Source organism: Xyrauchen texanus, chromosome 22 (genome assembly GCF_025860055.1).
Source record: "Xyrauchen texanus isolate HMW12.3.18 chromosome 22, RBS_HiC_50CHRs, whole genome shotgun sequence".
Taxonomy (NCBI): Eukaryota; Metazoa; Chordata; class Actinopteri; order Cypriniformes; family Catostomidae; genus Xyrauchen; species Xyrauchen texanus.
The window spans coordinates 15,126,120-15,142,697 of record NC_068297.1 but is presented as its reverse complement, the minus strand read 5'-3'; the positions used below and the strand labels follow the sequence as shown (position 1 = coordinate 15,142,697).

The window sequence follows — 16,578 nt, the reverse complement described above, 5'->3', positions numbered from 1 at the left end:
TATAATCAAATATTTACAAAAATGTGAGGGGTGTACTCACTTTTGTGAGATACTGATATATATATATATATATATATATATATATATATATATATATATATATATATATATATATATATACATACACACACACACATACATACACACACACACACACACACACACACACCTCTAAAAATCTTTTTTTGTGTTCTGCAGAAAAAAGAAAGTCATGCACATCTGGGGTGACATTAGGGTGAGTAAATGATAAGTACTAACGTAATCCTGCAAGAGCATTGCAAGAACACACATTAAAAGGGATAGTTTAACCAAAAATACAAATTGTCTTCATTTAGTCACCCTCAAGTTTTTCCAAACCAGTTTTACTTTCTTATAAGCAAAAAGAGAGAAAAAAATGATTGCCTCAGTCATCAGACACTTGTATTGTGTGGAAAAAAAACAATGCAATGAAAGTGAATAGTGACTGAGACAAACATTCTGCCAAACATCTGCTGTGTTCCACCGAAGAAAGTAAGTCATACAGAAGTATGTTTTAGGCTTAACACATTAAGCCTGTCTCTCTCTTTTTAACATCCATTAGTTTAATTCACAGCACAAATACACAATCACCACACAAACAGAACCACATGTGTGTTCACACTGATAAAGGCAGTGTACAAGACTTTACTGTTCTGTTTATGATGAGAGAGAACTGCATAAGAGCTTGTCAGCAAAGGAGACACTTACACTTACATCAGATCTGTGACAGTGAGTTTATTAAAGTGTATGTTTATGTACAGTATGTACATGTGTGATGTATGCTGAGCAGACAGATTCTGGGCCGATGCCCATGTTTTGGTGTGAATCCAAACAACCTCTCTCAAGAGAGAGAGACAGTCAGAGAGAGAAACAGAGACTGTCATACTGCGAAGATAAGATCATTAATTGATGAGTTTTGCTCAGCACATGTCCCCAGATTATCTCTCTCCATTTATTTTGCTGAGCTTTGAGCCTCTAAATTCTGCATGTTTGTTTCTGAGCTGTGCAGCTGGACCTTTGAGGGTGTGTGTGTATTTCTGGAAAGAGTGTGATAAGAAAATGCATTCATAGAGATTTTAATCAAAGAAAGCAAATAAAAGTGTTATACTGCTAAGTATCTTCTCTAACAGAGGAGAATAAAGGGAAGGCAAAGGTACCATGGTTTAAGAAGTCCCACTTTTGCATCTATCCTGAAAACTGCCATTTATGGTCAACAACACACACCATCTCTAGCCAAATAGCTGCCAAGCACAATCATATTTATGAATACCCCTGTGCCAATAACATTGCAACAATCTACGATGGCAATAACAGTCCTCAGAAATACCAGAGGAACACACAAAATTAAACAGTTTCCTCAGCATCACTCCTGACATCAAACCTTCGACATCGGTTTGTATCTCTCTTTTGAAACAGTAAGTATTTTAACGTTAACAATTGGCCCCCATTCACTTCTATTGTAAGTGCCTCACTGGAACACAGATTTTTGCTTTTTTTAAAGAAAATGAGGGACGAGTCATAATTAATTTTTATGGTAATCAATATTATGCCATCATGCATGTATGTATGTATGTGTGTGTATGTATAATATATATATATATATACACACACACACACACACATACATACACATACATACTACAGATTACAGAATACATGCTGTAAAATGTAATTTGTAACGTATTCCGTTAGATTACTCAAGGTCAGAAAACGTATTCTTAATACTTTGGATTACTTCTTCAGCACTGGGAGATTTTTTCACTTGTTTTGTCTATATAAACTCTGCCAGTACAGTAAGACAAAATATACATGTTACAAATACATTCTCTGAAAAACCTAAATATCTTATGCAGTGTTGTTTCTAAAACAAGATAAATCAAAATGATATTGTTTTAAGGAATTTATAATTTTTTTATATTTTTATAGTAAAACAATACAAAAAATATTATCAATAATGATTTATGCCCTAATATCAAAGGTCTTACTAAATAAAAAGAAATTATGATCCAACGTGAATTTTCTTGATAAAAAAAATATGATCACGCCTGGTAACATGTACATGTTAAATGGCTAGAAATAGCATTTTATCTTAGCATGAAGCTGGCAATTTTCACAAGGTTTATTTCTATTTCTTCTGCTCCAAACTGACTTTTCTGTCTGCTCGTATGAATGTAACACATCATAAGAAAGTGTTTCACCGCTGTTCAAATGCACTTTGGATCACATCATTTATATGTATAAATGTTTTCCATCTGAAAGGACTAAATATTAAATGAAACAAATGACAATAAAATGCAAAGTAATCTCTTCAGTAAGTAAAATACTTTTTGAATGCAACTATACATTTTAAATTTAAATGCACGGCTCGCCACTGATAGATATATATATATATATATATATATATATATATATATATATATATAGATATAGATAGATAGATAGATAGATAGATAGATAGATAGATAGATCTATATAGATCGATCAATATATCTATCTATATATTATATTCATACAAATATCTTAATATTACCACAAATATGGCAAGGAATAACTTGACACAACATGAAGCAGACTTCTTTAGGCTCAAATCAGTCACCAATCAGATAATTTAAAACCTGTAATTTTTAATTACTCTATTTGACCACTAGGTGTCATGTTGTACATAGCAGACCTGACAAGAATCATAACATCATATAAAAAGCACTCACATTCTCGATGACAAAGATCCACTCTTTATCTTCAAACTCTTCAGCATGCGGATCCTGAAAAACAGTATGTTGGTATGAATAACAGACAGCAGAAAAACTGAAAGCTCCTTATTAAAGAAACTTTCAGAATAAAAGCCTTGTTAGTGTCCTCTGCAGCAGAAATATTGTCCCAAGACAGCAAGTCCATAGATCAATCTATCAACATTCACTGCAACTCTAAACAAACAATCAAATGTCCTTTGTGTTATTGATCAAAGCAGCACTAAAACGACATGTGCTGCATACCTTCTAGGCTACTAAAGATGGGAATGGCAAGGAATTTATTGATTCTGATTCTGATTCCACAGGAATATTCCAGGTTCAATACAAGTTAAGCTCAATCGACAGCATTAGTGGCATAATGTTGACTACCAAAAAAATTAATTTAGACTCGTCCCTCCTTTTCTTTAAAAAAGGTTACGGTGAGGCACTTACAATTGAAGTGAATGGGGCCAATTTTTTCAGGTGTTTAAACACAAACATGAAGCTTATAATTTTATAAAAGCACTTACATTATTAATTCTTCTGCTAAGAGACCCAGCAGTGACGGGTAGGTTAACGTACATTACCAGTTTGACAGCCTCAAAATGTAGGTCTATCTATTACTTTTTCCCCTTATTAAAAACCCTGATTATTATAGATGCCCGGATTGGCGCCGAAGCCTTCCGAATCTGCATGCACCGACCCACCTAAATAAATATTTTTACTGATTTAGCTAGAGTCCAGCACCCGCATTTCACCACCCCTCTGTCCCCGTATGATAAGTTGCTTTTTAAATCATGTAACGTTGTGGTATTAATGTTGACTGTTCATTTTTATGACCAGATATGCGGTCTAGGCTTATCAATCTATATAATATGTGGGAGTCATTCTCTAGTACAGGGTACTTTCATGTAATATTTCACATAATATTTTAAAAATATTCTCCAAGATTTTGTGCCCAGGGGCCTCTGCTTTCGAAATCTGTGTCTGCTCACTGGAACACAGATTTCTGCTTTTTTTTAAAGAAAATGAGTCATAATAAATGGTAATCAATATTATGCCATACATGCTGTCAATTGAGCTTAACTTGTATTGAAAAACAAATATTCCTTTAATGATTCAGTTTCCTGAACAGTTCTGTTAATGACACTTTTAATGATTCTTGATGCAGACAGATTCAGTTTTCAATAGTACAGTTATACAGAAAAACAAATCTATAAAAATTCTTGAAAAAATATTGTGTCTAGCAAATTCAATTCATACTTTGGATTTCATTTTCTGAGAGTGTCATGTGTACCACATCTGCAAAGTGGCATTATTATCTATGATAATCAATTATCTAAGAATTATCTACAGCTTTATGTGACTTTTTTTAAACTCCCTAAAAATGGCATAGAACTGTTCAGCCATGACATCAATTTGCAGGTGAACCAAGGAGGCAATGGTTTCAGATAAAATAAAATCAAAATTTGCAATGGTTTCCACTGGGAAATTTCCTATGGGTTTTTAGAATGGGTTATAATGGGGTAAAAGTTGCAAAGACTACAAATACCAGCAACTAGCAAATTGTTAGCAACATACGTTTTTATTCTGTCTTCATACACACAAGTCTACCTGACCTGTAGAGATCTTCTAGAACGGACCCGGTCAGCTGACTTCATGTTGGCGGTAGACAAATGAAACATTCATGAACTCATTAATGCCTACTACAGCAGTGCACTCTGGGAGAAGTAGTTTTACTCAACACTGATTAGTGTGCTGTGGTTTGGTGAGGACAGGGCTGATAAGAAAAATGTTTGGATAAGAACTTTGTGTCTATGTGTGTTTGACCTTTGTAAACACAATGTGGAGACTTTTAGAGGATATTCAACACCAGGTCAGCCTGTCAGCACTAGCTCGTAACTGTGTGTGTGTGTGTGTGTGTGTGTGTGTGTGTGTGTGTGTGTGTGTGTGTGTGTGTGTGTGTGTGTGTGTGTCAAAGACATGCACTTTCTGTGTAATTGCACCTGCGTCTGACAATTCAGGATGTTAGGTCTCACTTCCCTCACTCCAGATGAAAAAAAATAAATCTACGGACCAGCATCTCAAAGTGACTAAAAAAAGAGAGCAAACACTTTCTGCTGATGTATAAGTTTCTGTCCCACACACACATGAAAAGGGGGGGTAAATGCTTTGCTAAATGCTTTGACTGTAATGGGTAAATCAGGGTGGAATCAGGACGTCTAGACACAAACAGCACTGCAGATCCCCAACCAATCAGCTTCTGGGAAATAGCCAACTGCTACGACTGGCCCCAATAGAGCCTGAGCCTACTTGGCCCCTGGATGACAGAGTGTGTGTTTGCATGTGTTTGTGTACCTTAAAGAGTGTAACGGTAATCTCGATGTTCTCTGGCACAGGCCATACCACCACTCCTCTGTAGGGATTCTTGATGCCAGGCTGCCAGCTATGAGACTGGAAGGGATTACACAGCATGATTACACTTACACACTAAATATTACTAGTATTCTAGATGGTTGTTTTAACATAGACTTGATGTGATGCTTATGAAATGGATGTAGTGATACAGATATTTTCGTTGATACAGATTATTATTTTAATGTCATGACCAATGACCAATAAACATTAAATAATTTTGCTTACAGCATTCACACAAAGCCAAATTTTGATTTAGATATCATGCATCTAAACATTCTTATGTACCATGGAAAAGACAGATAACTGTAGTACCAGTAGTTTTAAATGCTGGCATAAGGAAATTAATAATAGGAAGGACCAAATCAAAAGAAATCAAATCTCTTACTGCACACAGGGATGTAAAGGCTGCATACAGGAGTGATATGCTGATTCTTCACAATTCTTCCTTCCCTCTTTTCCTCTCTGTCAACTACCCTAACATACAACACCTACATACCACTGTGGACAATGCCTTTAGAGTTAACCTGTATGTAGTATGTGAGTGAAGATACATGCATTTTAAAATCCACTGCTGCTTTAACCTTTAAAACTCCATGTTCAGATATACAACAGTTCCTCACTTCTGAAATCATCACACCTTACAACAGTAATCTTTACACCTGCTCTGCTACAGAGACAATCATGAGAATGAACAAAGTGAGGGATGTTTAGGAGCTGCTCCAGTCCACCAGGGGGCAGTTAATGCTACAACCATACTAGTTCATTATGGGCCTGTCATTTGAATATCACCAAATTAAAACAGTACAAACTCATTAAAATAAACAGTTTTTACCCACCTTGGAAGATTTCCTTCGACTCCTGCGTGTCCAGACGACAACTAGTTTGTCCGGTTGCCTATAAACAACACAAGAGAATAAAAAATTACTAAACAAGCAGTGCTAAGAAAACAAGAATAAAAGCCAGATTAAAGAGTACCAGAGCTTTTGATTTAATTAATCTTGTCATGAATCTGAGGAGGGTTGAGTTTCAATCACTAGTGGTACAATTAAATGCAACAAAGAACAAGATCAGATGAGAAATGAGAAAGTTGCTGACCAGCCTCACAGTGAAGCTAAGCATTCAACTAACTGGCACTGCAGAACAAGTCATACCCATCTAACAATCAAATCTCAAAGCTCCTTTAAGAGAAACATTTCCAGCACATCGGAGCAGGACTGAGGGAGAGGAGAAGGCTTCAGGACTGGCGATATTTAGTTGAATTACCAGCAGTAAGAGGCTTGACCACAATCTGATAGGTGTGTGTTAGACCCTGTTTCCACCTGGTATTAAGATGTGTATTGGGTGATCCGATCACATATGGTCCGGTGAGACACATCACTGTTTATACCTGGTTGTATAAATGAGTTTTCTGTGACCACTTGTGATCGGATTTGGAGGGGAGGGACTCTGTTCCATGATACAAAGTCTCACTATGTCAGTGTGTTCATTATAATATTGTGCATGATAATAAACCGCAACAAAGTCAGAAAAGACAAAGAAAGTGTAAAAGAAAAATGTATCTAAGCACAAAATCAACATTTTGAGAAGAATTGTCCGTTATTTTAGTGTATTAGTTGTATTAACTATGCTGCGGATGTTCGTTCTTCTCATAAGTGTCCGTGCATGTCGAGATCAAACACATTGAAGAATATCCTTGAAGTTCTCATGCTTGTGTGCGTGTATCTGCTTTTTACATTTTCAGATTAGACGTTTTTTCTTTTAAGTATGACGTTTTTTTTCTGAAAATCTGATAAGGAAAAAATTTTATTCAATCAAATGATCAAACTCCCACATCACCAAGCATGGACTTTTCTAAACCATTCCAAACATAACAGAGCAGACAGCAGGCTGATCTATGCCTGTTTACAGTAACTCCCTCCTGCTGTGTGTCTGGATCATTCAAGATTACTTAAATGGATCAGTTTCCCAGAAACAGAGAAATTTCAGTCCACCCCAAAAAGGATTTTCCATGGATAATCACCACTCACAGCACTACAACAAATGACTTAGACTTAAACTGGACAAGAAACCAGAGAGGAAGTCAAAGCATGAGTTTAGTTTTTCTAATCTATTCTATATTGTATGTAATTATTTTATTACCATTACTGGCTCTCTTTTTTACAACATTTAACAGTGAGAGCCAGTAATGGTAATACAATAATTACATACAATATAGAATAGATAAGAGAAACTAAACTCCTGATCTGACATACTCATGCTTTTTGACGTGGAGCATTTAAGACTTCTCAATCTCCCCTCTCTAAAATTCAGCTATCATTTCCATCACCATTTCTCTCTAAAGGATTGAGTATACTTTGGTTGTCCGTGTTGCTCCATGCACAGTATGCGTGATGCAAATTTCATCATCACCACAGTCCGCATGGCCCAGATTTTCTCGACCCGCAGACGTGGTCCTCATCTGTACTCATCGCATGCGCCGACCACTGACTGTAATAAAAAGAGTATCGCAAAGCAGCTGTTGTAGGCATGCGTCGAACGCATGCATATCCTCTCGCGGTCAGAAGAAAGTATACTCAGAAAGGCAACGTGTCGACTCGACGCAAAAGTATACCTGGGCCTTAACTCTCTCCCATAACACAATTTTCTCTTTCCTCTAGGCAAGTTGGCATCCTCTACTACAGTTCCCTGTTCTCATGGTCTTATCGCTTGTAAATACTGTATTTCAGTATTTACATTTCTTCCCTACATTTGTAGTTAACACAAAAAACATGTCCAGTGTTACTGTTGCAGAATCTCCTTTACAGCAGCAGAAATGATCTAACTGTTGGAAGAATCTAGAAGGAAATGCACATGGATTTTTTATTTTGCTCAGACCAAACAGAGCTCTAACAGGGTGCAAACTCACAGCTGTGCCTCTGGCGGACAGTAGGGGGCCATCAGGGGAGCTACAGCCAAAAGTGAAATGTAAAACTCCAAAGAACTTATATTGAATTTTTGACAGGAATTAAACGTTGTGGGGGATAAATTACAGTCTCTTTAATGGGCTGTACTGTTGTTGAAATTGGTGTTGATCGTTCAGGTGGTGAAACGTTAAAAATATAGCTTTGTTTTCATTCCATCAACAATTAAATATGGAGCTACTTTAAAAAAGGTCACAACCAATTTTACTTTTTAATGTGAGGTACTTCTGAGTGAAACATGATATTCAATAAGAAAAAAAAGACAGCACTTTGAAAAGTGATCAGATTTTGAAAAGTGGGCATCCCATATTAGAATGCAGCCAGATCAAAGGTGAGTTTGTTAAAACAATGCCTAAATGGCTGTAAGTCAAAACTACCCAACAGCTCGCAATTACAAAGTGACGTCAGTGGAAAAGGAAAAATCTTCTCATAAATAGCAGGTTTTTACATTTAAGGCCAATTCTGAAATAACATGGCCAGATTAATCATTATAAATAGGACCAGAAACATGCATTAAGAAAGAAAATAAGGTCAAATTTCGATTTCATGTTGCCTTTAAAGTGTGTGTGCGTGCCTGTGTGTTACATAAACTTAGGCTGCAAGAAAAGTTTGGTAACTGAACAGAAGAAAATTTGTGAATGCTCTCTGATTGCCATTTCACTACCAACAAAGGAGCAAAGACATGAGCAATCACCTTTGAGCACCAAAGTTGCACAAACAAGCATTCATGGAACCTTTTTCGCCCCAGGCAGGTTTATTTGTTCATTTCCAATGAAAGTGGTGATTAAGGTTTAGAGTTCCTGAATTTGGGATTACCAGAGCCCTGTCTTTGTCAACGCCAACATAGCACCTTTCAGTTACTAAATGCCTGAATAGACTTTGGTTGTCCTTGTTGCTCCGCACACAGTATGCGTGACCCAGTTTGTGCGACCAAGATTTTGTCGACCCACACATACACTGGCCATTGGCTGTACTAAAAGAGAATAAAGCAGTTGTAGGGCATGCGTCGAACGCGTTCGTATTCGCTCAAGGTCAGAAAAGTATACTTTGCCAGGCAACACTGTCAGCTTGCCGTGATCCGATCAGGAACGCGAAAAAAATAAGTATACCTGGGCCTTTATTGTTCACCTTTTAAAAACCTAGTCCATAATCTCTGAAACTTCTTTGAACTCTGTTGCTATTGTTTCAATGTGCTGCCTGCTTCAATTACACCAGCATCCTGACAGAAACCAAAAGAACCCTACCTGAAAGTAATTTCTGGATTCATTTCTTACATTTTAAATCTGCATTTAGTGCTCCCTAGGGTGCACTTCATTTTTCAAACCCATTACTACATAGATTCTCTAAGTCAGTCAGTTGTTTTAGATCACATTTGTGGTTGCAGGGCACAAAGCTTTATACACATTAAGATTTCCTTTACCAGCCAAAAGCCAGAGAGTCCTCTCTGACTATATTTTCAAAGTCCATCTTGACTAATGTTCTCTACAAACGTAGACATTAAAGCAAATCAGAGTGAGTCTGATGTTAATTTTGGTTGGATTTCTACCATTGGCACTCAGTTTAGATCAAACACCTGGCAGGTCCCTGCTAATAAAACTCTGTGAACATCTGAGGTTTGGGGCACAGAGCCAAGCTACAGCAACCAGACCCTCAAACGCTGCTCTGGGGTAAAGAACCCACAGGTCTTGGGCAGAAAGCCTGCACATGTGTTCACACGTTTTCTCACATTAAGAACTGCGTTAGGTTTCTACAGCCTAAAATTAGCATATTTTGTAAAAACTAATGAGTAAATAATTAAAATAATGAACTGAATGTGTATTACTTAATAGTGTTCAGCAGCACTCTTCAAGCCTAACAGTGCACAGCTTGAATAACAGAATAGCTACAGTATCTCCAGTTTGTTTGAATAAGGAAGTCTTCTGAGATTAATTCATTATCTGAAGTTATTTTAAAATAAAATAGATTCTAAACAAAATACTTTAAGTGGCCCCATGTAGCACACTGCCAATTAAAATTACTTTAACGACTCTTAAACCACTGCACACCCGAACCCCGAATAATCTGAATATTTACAGCTAATTCCACCTCTAAAAACTATAGAACACAAAATCTGCTGTTTAAAAATACAAATCTATAAAATAAGCCACAATTCAAATTGAAAACTATAAAATACACTATGAAAAATGTTATTTTGTTAAATGCCACATGTCTAAAATTCAAATTGACTAAATTCAAATTGAAATCTTTTTGTCCTTTATCTAGCTCAATACAATACAGAAACAGGGAATGTGTAGAATTGTTGATGATATGTTGTGTTGTTGAGCAGAGTGACACAGTATACAAACACTAGTTCTGAAGTTCTTTCTCTGTGTGTGTTTTAGAACATCACAGCATATATTTGAGCCACTGTGCCTTTTCAGTGAAGAGCCACAAGGCTTCCCACCCGCTGTATTTTCAACAGGCCTGTTTTATAAATGGCGAGTGACTAGTGCAAACCCTAGGGGGACTGACATAAACAAATGAAGAGATAAGGATGATGAAATGGGTCATAGTGCAGTAGATGATGTTATCGGCACAAAGTGGAGCAGGGCAGAGAGGATACACAGACAGACTTGCAAACCCAGGAGGAAAATGTTTCAGTGGGCAAAAGTTCCTATTCCATGCCATCTTAAAGAGTGTGTAGCTAACATAAAGTGTGTTTTTGGCTACCAAAACAAAAATAAGCTCTGAAAATACTAAATAGCACTACCAATAACTCCATTACTTAAAACAGCAATAACATCAAACATTACTGTGACAGTAGACAGTAGAAAGGTATATTCAAACACAGGGATGGGACAATTTATTTACAGCTGCAGCTGATGTTGATTTGATTTTGTTTTAACAGAGTGCTGGTCAATCTCTTCACTTTAATGCTTTAAACTAAAGTCCGGCACCTGTTGAAGAAATATTGGATGTGTGTGCATTTTCCCTCCTTTATTTTATAATTAACAGCCAAAATTGTCCAGAATATATTTAATTGTAAGTATTTTGAATAAATGGATGGCAGATGGGTGCTTTTATATGGTTAGTAACAAAATGCCCCCATTAAATGTTAAAACAAATGCCCCTAAACAATTCCAGTGGACAAATATTGTCCCTTAAAAGGTTAATTTATTCTGATAGCAAAGAAATGTGCTCATATTATCCAAAATATATATATATATATCCATATATATATATATATATATATATATATACACAGTGTTTAAATTGGCTTCTGTTGGGGAGGGGGAGCACTAATTTACGGTGAATGGTCATCATTCTAAATCCTACCGTAAAATGACTTAATGTGTTTTTACACCAAAGGGCTCTTTTTCCAGTATTAATGTGTAAGTTAGGGTTGAGTAGTTATTCAAACAAAGACAAATACTTTACAATTCACTTATTTTATTATTATTTTTTACCTTGAATGTTAACAGGCAGGCAATGGATTTCACCCTCGGAAAATGTATGAAATGAACATGTTTGAAAATATTGCAAGCCAGAGACGAATATGTAAATGTATTTTTTATTTGTGCAATTTAGAAACGTTGAAGTCCCTTCACACCTGAATGTTAATGTAACTCATGCAGTAATTATTTATCATATTCATGCAGCCTGTGTTACTCTGTTGAGTGTTGAAAAACCACCGAGGCGAAACGCATCATGACAAGTTTTAGAAAGAAAATAAAGAGTAAACTCGTCCACTTTGCGACAAACATTAGTCGTTCTATACATTTTTTTTTATTATTATTCAAACTGAATAATAAATGAACAGGGAAGTAGAGATGGCAAAATAAATGTATAATCTCTGCCTTTATTGAGTTTTTAATGCCTGATAGAAAAGTATTTATCTTTGTAGAGCAATATAATTCTTTAGGCAAAATGGTCTCACTAGTCACAGATACACTTCAGAAAATTGAGTAGCTACACAACTATTTCTGGGCTTAAAAGTTACAAAAACAAATAAATGCAGAACACTGTATCTCAAAAGCAATACAATGTGGAACCCCATGCACTACTTAAAACCCGATGTGGCCCCTTAACCAAAATAGTAAAAAATATGAACTATTACACAATATTAAAATATTACACACCATCACCTTTACAAATTTGTTTCAGGATTTTACAAGAGTAAATGTAACTGTTATATTTTGACAAAATGTTTCAGTTTCATATGAAATTATCTAAAGATAGAATGTAGACATCAACAGTGGCAGTTTAAATTTCAAGATGTGTTTAAGCCAGAGGGGTTACCAGGATATCATGTTTGGGGGGGCATTTGGCTTGTTTGGGGGGCAACATAAACAATTGAAAAAATTGGTGCAAAATTAAGCTATACTACACACAATCTGTTTTAGTGCATATCTTTTTCTAAGCCAGGAACCCAGAGATAGGCACAGGGCCCCTATTAGACTATAGGGCTTAAGCTGGATTTTTGTTGTATCAGACCTCACTCATCTGCTAGCGATGGAAAAATATGCACAAAACAATCCACTTTTAAACTGTAATTTATCATCAGATGCAGAGGCGTTTCCAGCATTGAAGGAAATCCGGGGCTTAGCCCAGACAATTTTATTTTCACACTAGCAACCACTTCCCTGTAGTCCAAAGCTGGTGAGAGGGTATTCTTTGAGTTTTGCTCTGGCTGGGCCTGTTTCTACAGTTCCTAAATCTTCCACTCTAGTACTATCCTCAACATCCTCTCTCCTCCCTGAATCATCTGTGATGCAAAAGAACAGATACAGCACATAACTTATTGGGAAGAGCAGAACAGTGGGATTGCCCTAAGATCTATCATGATTCTTGAATTTTCATGTACATTAACATAAAGTCATCACAAAAGAGTTATATTATAGTGAGTAAAGTGAGGTAAAAACAATACTGAATATAAATAATTTATATTTTTTGACATAAATAGTCAAAATGATGTATAAGATCCTAAGTTAAAGCAATACATGAATGACTTTGGTCTAAGTTCATTGACACACTATGGCATCGAACTGTATATAATTCTCATCATCTCTATGAGCATAATTCATCTGTCAAAATACTTTCATTAGGATCATTGAGATAAACAATGTTTCACTTTTAACTTTCTCTAAAGTAAAGTGACTTATTAATTGTTACCAGTTTCCATGCCTGATTCTGGCACCGCTGCTGCTGCTGCTCCTCAGTCTGTAGCTCATCTTTGCTACTCTCTACAAAACCATTTCATCAAATCAAAGTGTATATTTTCTACAAACTAATATCACAAAACAAGTCACACATACATTTTATGTTAATGCTTATTGGTTATCCTTAGCGAAAACAACATCTGATAAACAAGAAAAGTACGCTCCGAACGGGGCTCGAACCGCGTGAGAGGCGACTACGTTAACTCGGAGCTACCAAGCTGTGTCAATCTAAACAAGGAGGTTAGAGGCTACAACTCTTGAAGGTTTAGCCTACTGTGGGTGAAAGCCAGCTAGATGATGATCTTAAGACTTTAAGGACAAAAACAAATGTGAATTCTTACCCACTGACTTCTTTCGGAAAAATCCCCAAAGCCTCATTTGCTTAATTTTTGCTGTCTTTCCTGCTAATTGCCGTTAACTCGCCACTAAGTAACGTTAGTTGATGTTAGCTGTGCAAGCTTCTCCTCTACCTGCTGCATATTCAACAGAGAGGAAGAAACGGAGTCGCCCATAGGCTACCGACAGCAAAGGAACTTATTCTATAGGCTAGATTATGCCTATGTCTATTTTTACAGGCTGTATGCAGTATGTGCAAAGCCAAAGCACAATGAAATAAGGCAACTTATGATTTCGGGGGTTTACATAGGCTTTTGTCCGGTTTCATATTTGTCAGTCAACTATTCAAAATACATTTGGGGCTACACTCAAAACATTCGGGGCTGAAGCTCTCAAATTCTCAGGGGAGGCAGAGCTTATCCTAGGGGAGGCACTGCCTCCCCCGGCCTCCCCCTAGACACGCCCCTGGTTTAAGCTAGTATGTATTTTTCATAAATACATTAATTTATTATTATTACTATTATTTAAGACTAACACTGACCTAACCATGGTAATGAGGAGCCTTTCCTTCTGTGTATAAAATGTAATATTAGGTAACAAATGTCATAATAATGGGCCCATATAAGTACAGTTTCTGTAGATTTTGACATCAACAACAAAAATAATGTCACTTGATGCATGTTCATGTACTGAAAAACCATGAACAAAACTATGCAACATAAAAGGAAATGCAACTCAGGACACATTAAATACAGGTTATGTTTAATCGATGGCAGGTCGACACTTGATGTCCAATATAAAATCTGTCCTGAAGTAAAAACCAGTTGAGAAACACTAAGATAAAGTTATAGACAGGAGCAGGATATATTCGATCGCTCTAGCCGTTAGCGGGTTTCCATGGTAACTTCGCTGTTATGCTTAGAATTGTGACAGTTTTCCCTTGATGGCTGTGGGCGGGGTGCTGAATCAGCGATTAATGCATTTATGACGTCTGATAATTCCATGTAGCCTGGGTGTCTCTGTGTATATTATTCAGTCTCATATGCCATGTATTTGTCAGAGTCAGGAGATTAAAAATAATTCAAGTGGAATAACAATATTTGGTGCTGAAGGAGACGGAGCTGAGCTCCGGCAGGGTGTGTTGTGGACCCGAGGAGGCGGAGCTGCGCTCCGGTGTGCTTCGGCCCAATTTAACCTCTGTATATATATATATATATATATATATATATATATATATATATATATATATATATATATATATATATATATAAAGCTTTCATCAAATTTGATTGGCTCTGAATAAAATTAAATGAATTGGTCTGTCAACACACTGAGCAATAGTTGGCACAATTACTTACCAACATTTTGAAGCTCGAAAATCCACATAAAGGGAGCATAAATACAATCCCCATGACTCCAGTGGTTAAATCTGTGTGTTCATACACATTATGATTGGTGAGGGTGAGAAACAGATCAATATTTAATTTTTTTGTTTGTCATAAATTCTCCTCCCTGCCCATCAGAGGGCGATATGCAAGAAGAATGTGAATCACCAAAAACAGAAGGAGAAAGTGAAAGAAAAAGGACTTAAATTTCGATCTGTTTCTCACCCACACCTATCACATCTCTTCGGAAAATATGGATTTAACCACTATAGCCATCTGGAGTACCTTTAGGTTTCCCTTATGTGGATTTTGGAGCTTCAAACTGTTGGCACCCATTCACTTGCATTGTAAGGACCTACAGAGCTAAGAAATTCTTATAAAAATATTTGTTGATGTTCAGCAGAAGAATAAATACACATTTCTGATGGCATGAGGGTGAGTAAATGATGAGAGGTTTTCATTTTGGGGTGAACTAACCATTTAACATTTCTTGATTCAGGATTAGTTTAAAGAATTGTGAAGCGAACGGTGAGTTCACTATCATGAACAGAACTGAATTGTGAGATGAGCGCATCATTACAGCACTGGAAGTTAATATTGGCCAAATCAAGTTCACAAAGCCAATGGTTGGTAGTTTATTTCATGATGTGTGTTTCTACAAAAAACTTCAGATTTGTGTAGAATGTCTATAAAAAGCAGCCCTTAATGGAGAGTGGCTCTTATAATCTGTGACCTTGCTGGCTCACAGGGAAAGGGAGGGAGAGGAAGGGATGAGACGCCATAGAGCAGGAGTGGACAGACTCTACCACTTCCTGACTTAAATGGATAAAAAAAAAATACAGATGAGGAAAAAGACTTCCTCAACCATCTCATAGCTATAAACAGGCCTATTAATACAGAGGAAAGAACACTCCTTGGTTGTGATAAACACACACAGATGCTGACAGTCATATAGTTTTCAATCTGATCGGATCATTGTACATCTGAGCAAGAGAAAAGAGAGCTAGTGGAACAAAGTGATATTAAGGGCAACACACCAGCCTGTAACAGGAGATCAAGTAACACAGTACTGCTACAAAATACAGCTGAGAGAGAGAGAGAGAGAGAGAGAGAGAGAGAGAGAGAGAGAGAGAGAGAGAGAGAGAGAGAGAGAGAGAGAGAGAACAGACGAGAACGTTAATGATTCGGCTATCTGTAGGATTGTATTTAAATAATTGTATAATATATATATATATATATATATATATATATATATATATATAAGGAAATACATCTGTACTATAATGTCTGTGCAATTCTGCATATACTATACTAATATATATATATAAATATATAAGAGAGAGAGAGAGAGAGAGAGAGAGAGAGAGAGAGAGAGAGAGTTTTAAAGGGGTCATATAATGGTACATGCACTTTTTCAAGTTGATTGTACTGAAATGTGTGTTGGCTGTGCCTGTACACAACCATCCTATTATGATAAAAATCCATCCAGTGTTTTTGTTTTAATCTCCTTATATATTTTCCCCTGCCTCAAATC

General features: G+C 36.5%; 1 protein-coding gene across 2 annotated transcripts in view; it reads right to left on the bottom strand.

Moving 5' to 3' along the window:
• The window catches only part of ehbp1 (EH domain binding protein 1), a 190,321-nt gene that overhangs the window by 151,913 nt on the left and 21,830 nt on the right, over positions 1-16,578 (bottom strand). For both annotated transcript variants that reach the window (XM_052153523.1, XM_052153524.1), the window contains exons 3-5: positions 6,002-6,059; positions 5,106-5,201; positions 2,727-2,780 (exon numbers count right to left, since the gene is read on the bottom strand). In XM_052153523.1, the coding sequence (XP_052009483.1) occupies positions 2,727-2,780; positions 5,106-5,201; positions 6,002-6,059 (208 nt within the window). The remainder of the gene's footprint in view (positions 1-2,726; positions 2,781-5,105; positions 5,202-6,001; positions 6,060-16,578) is intronic.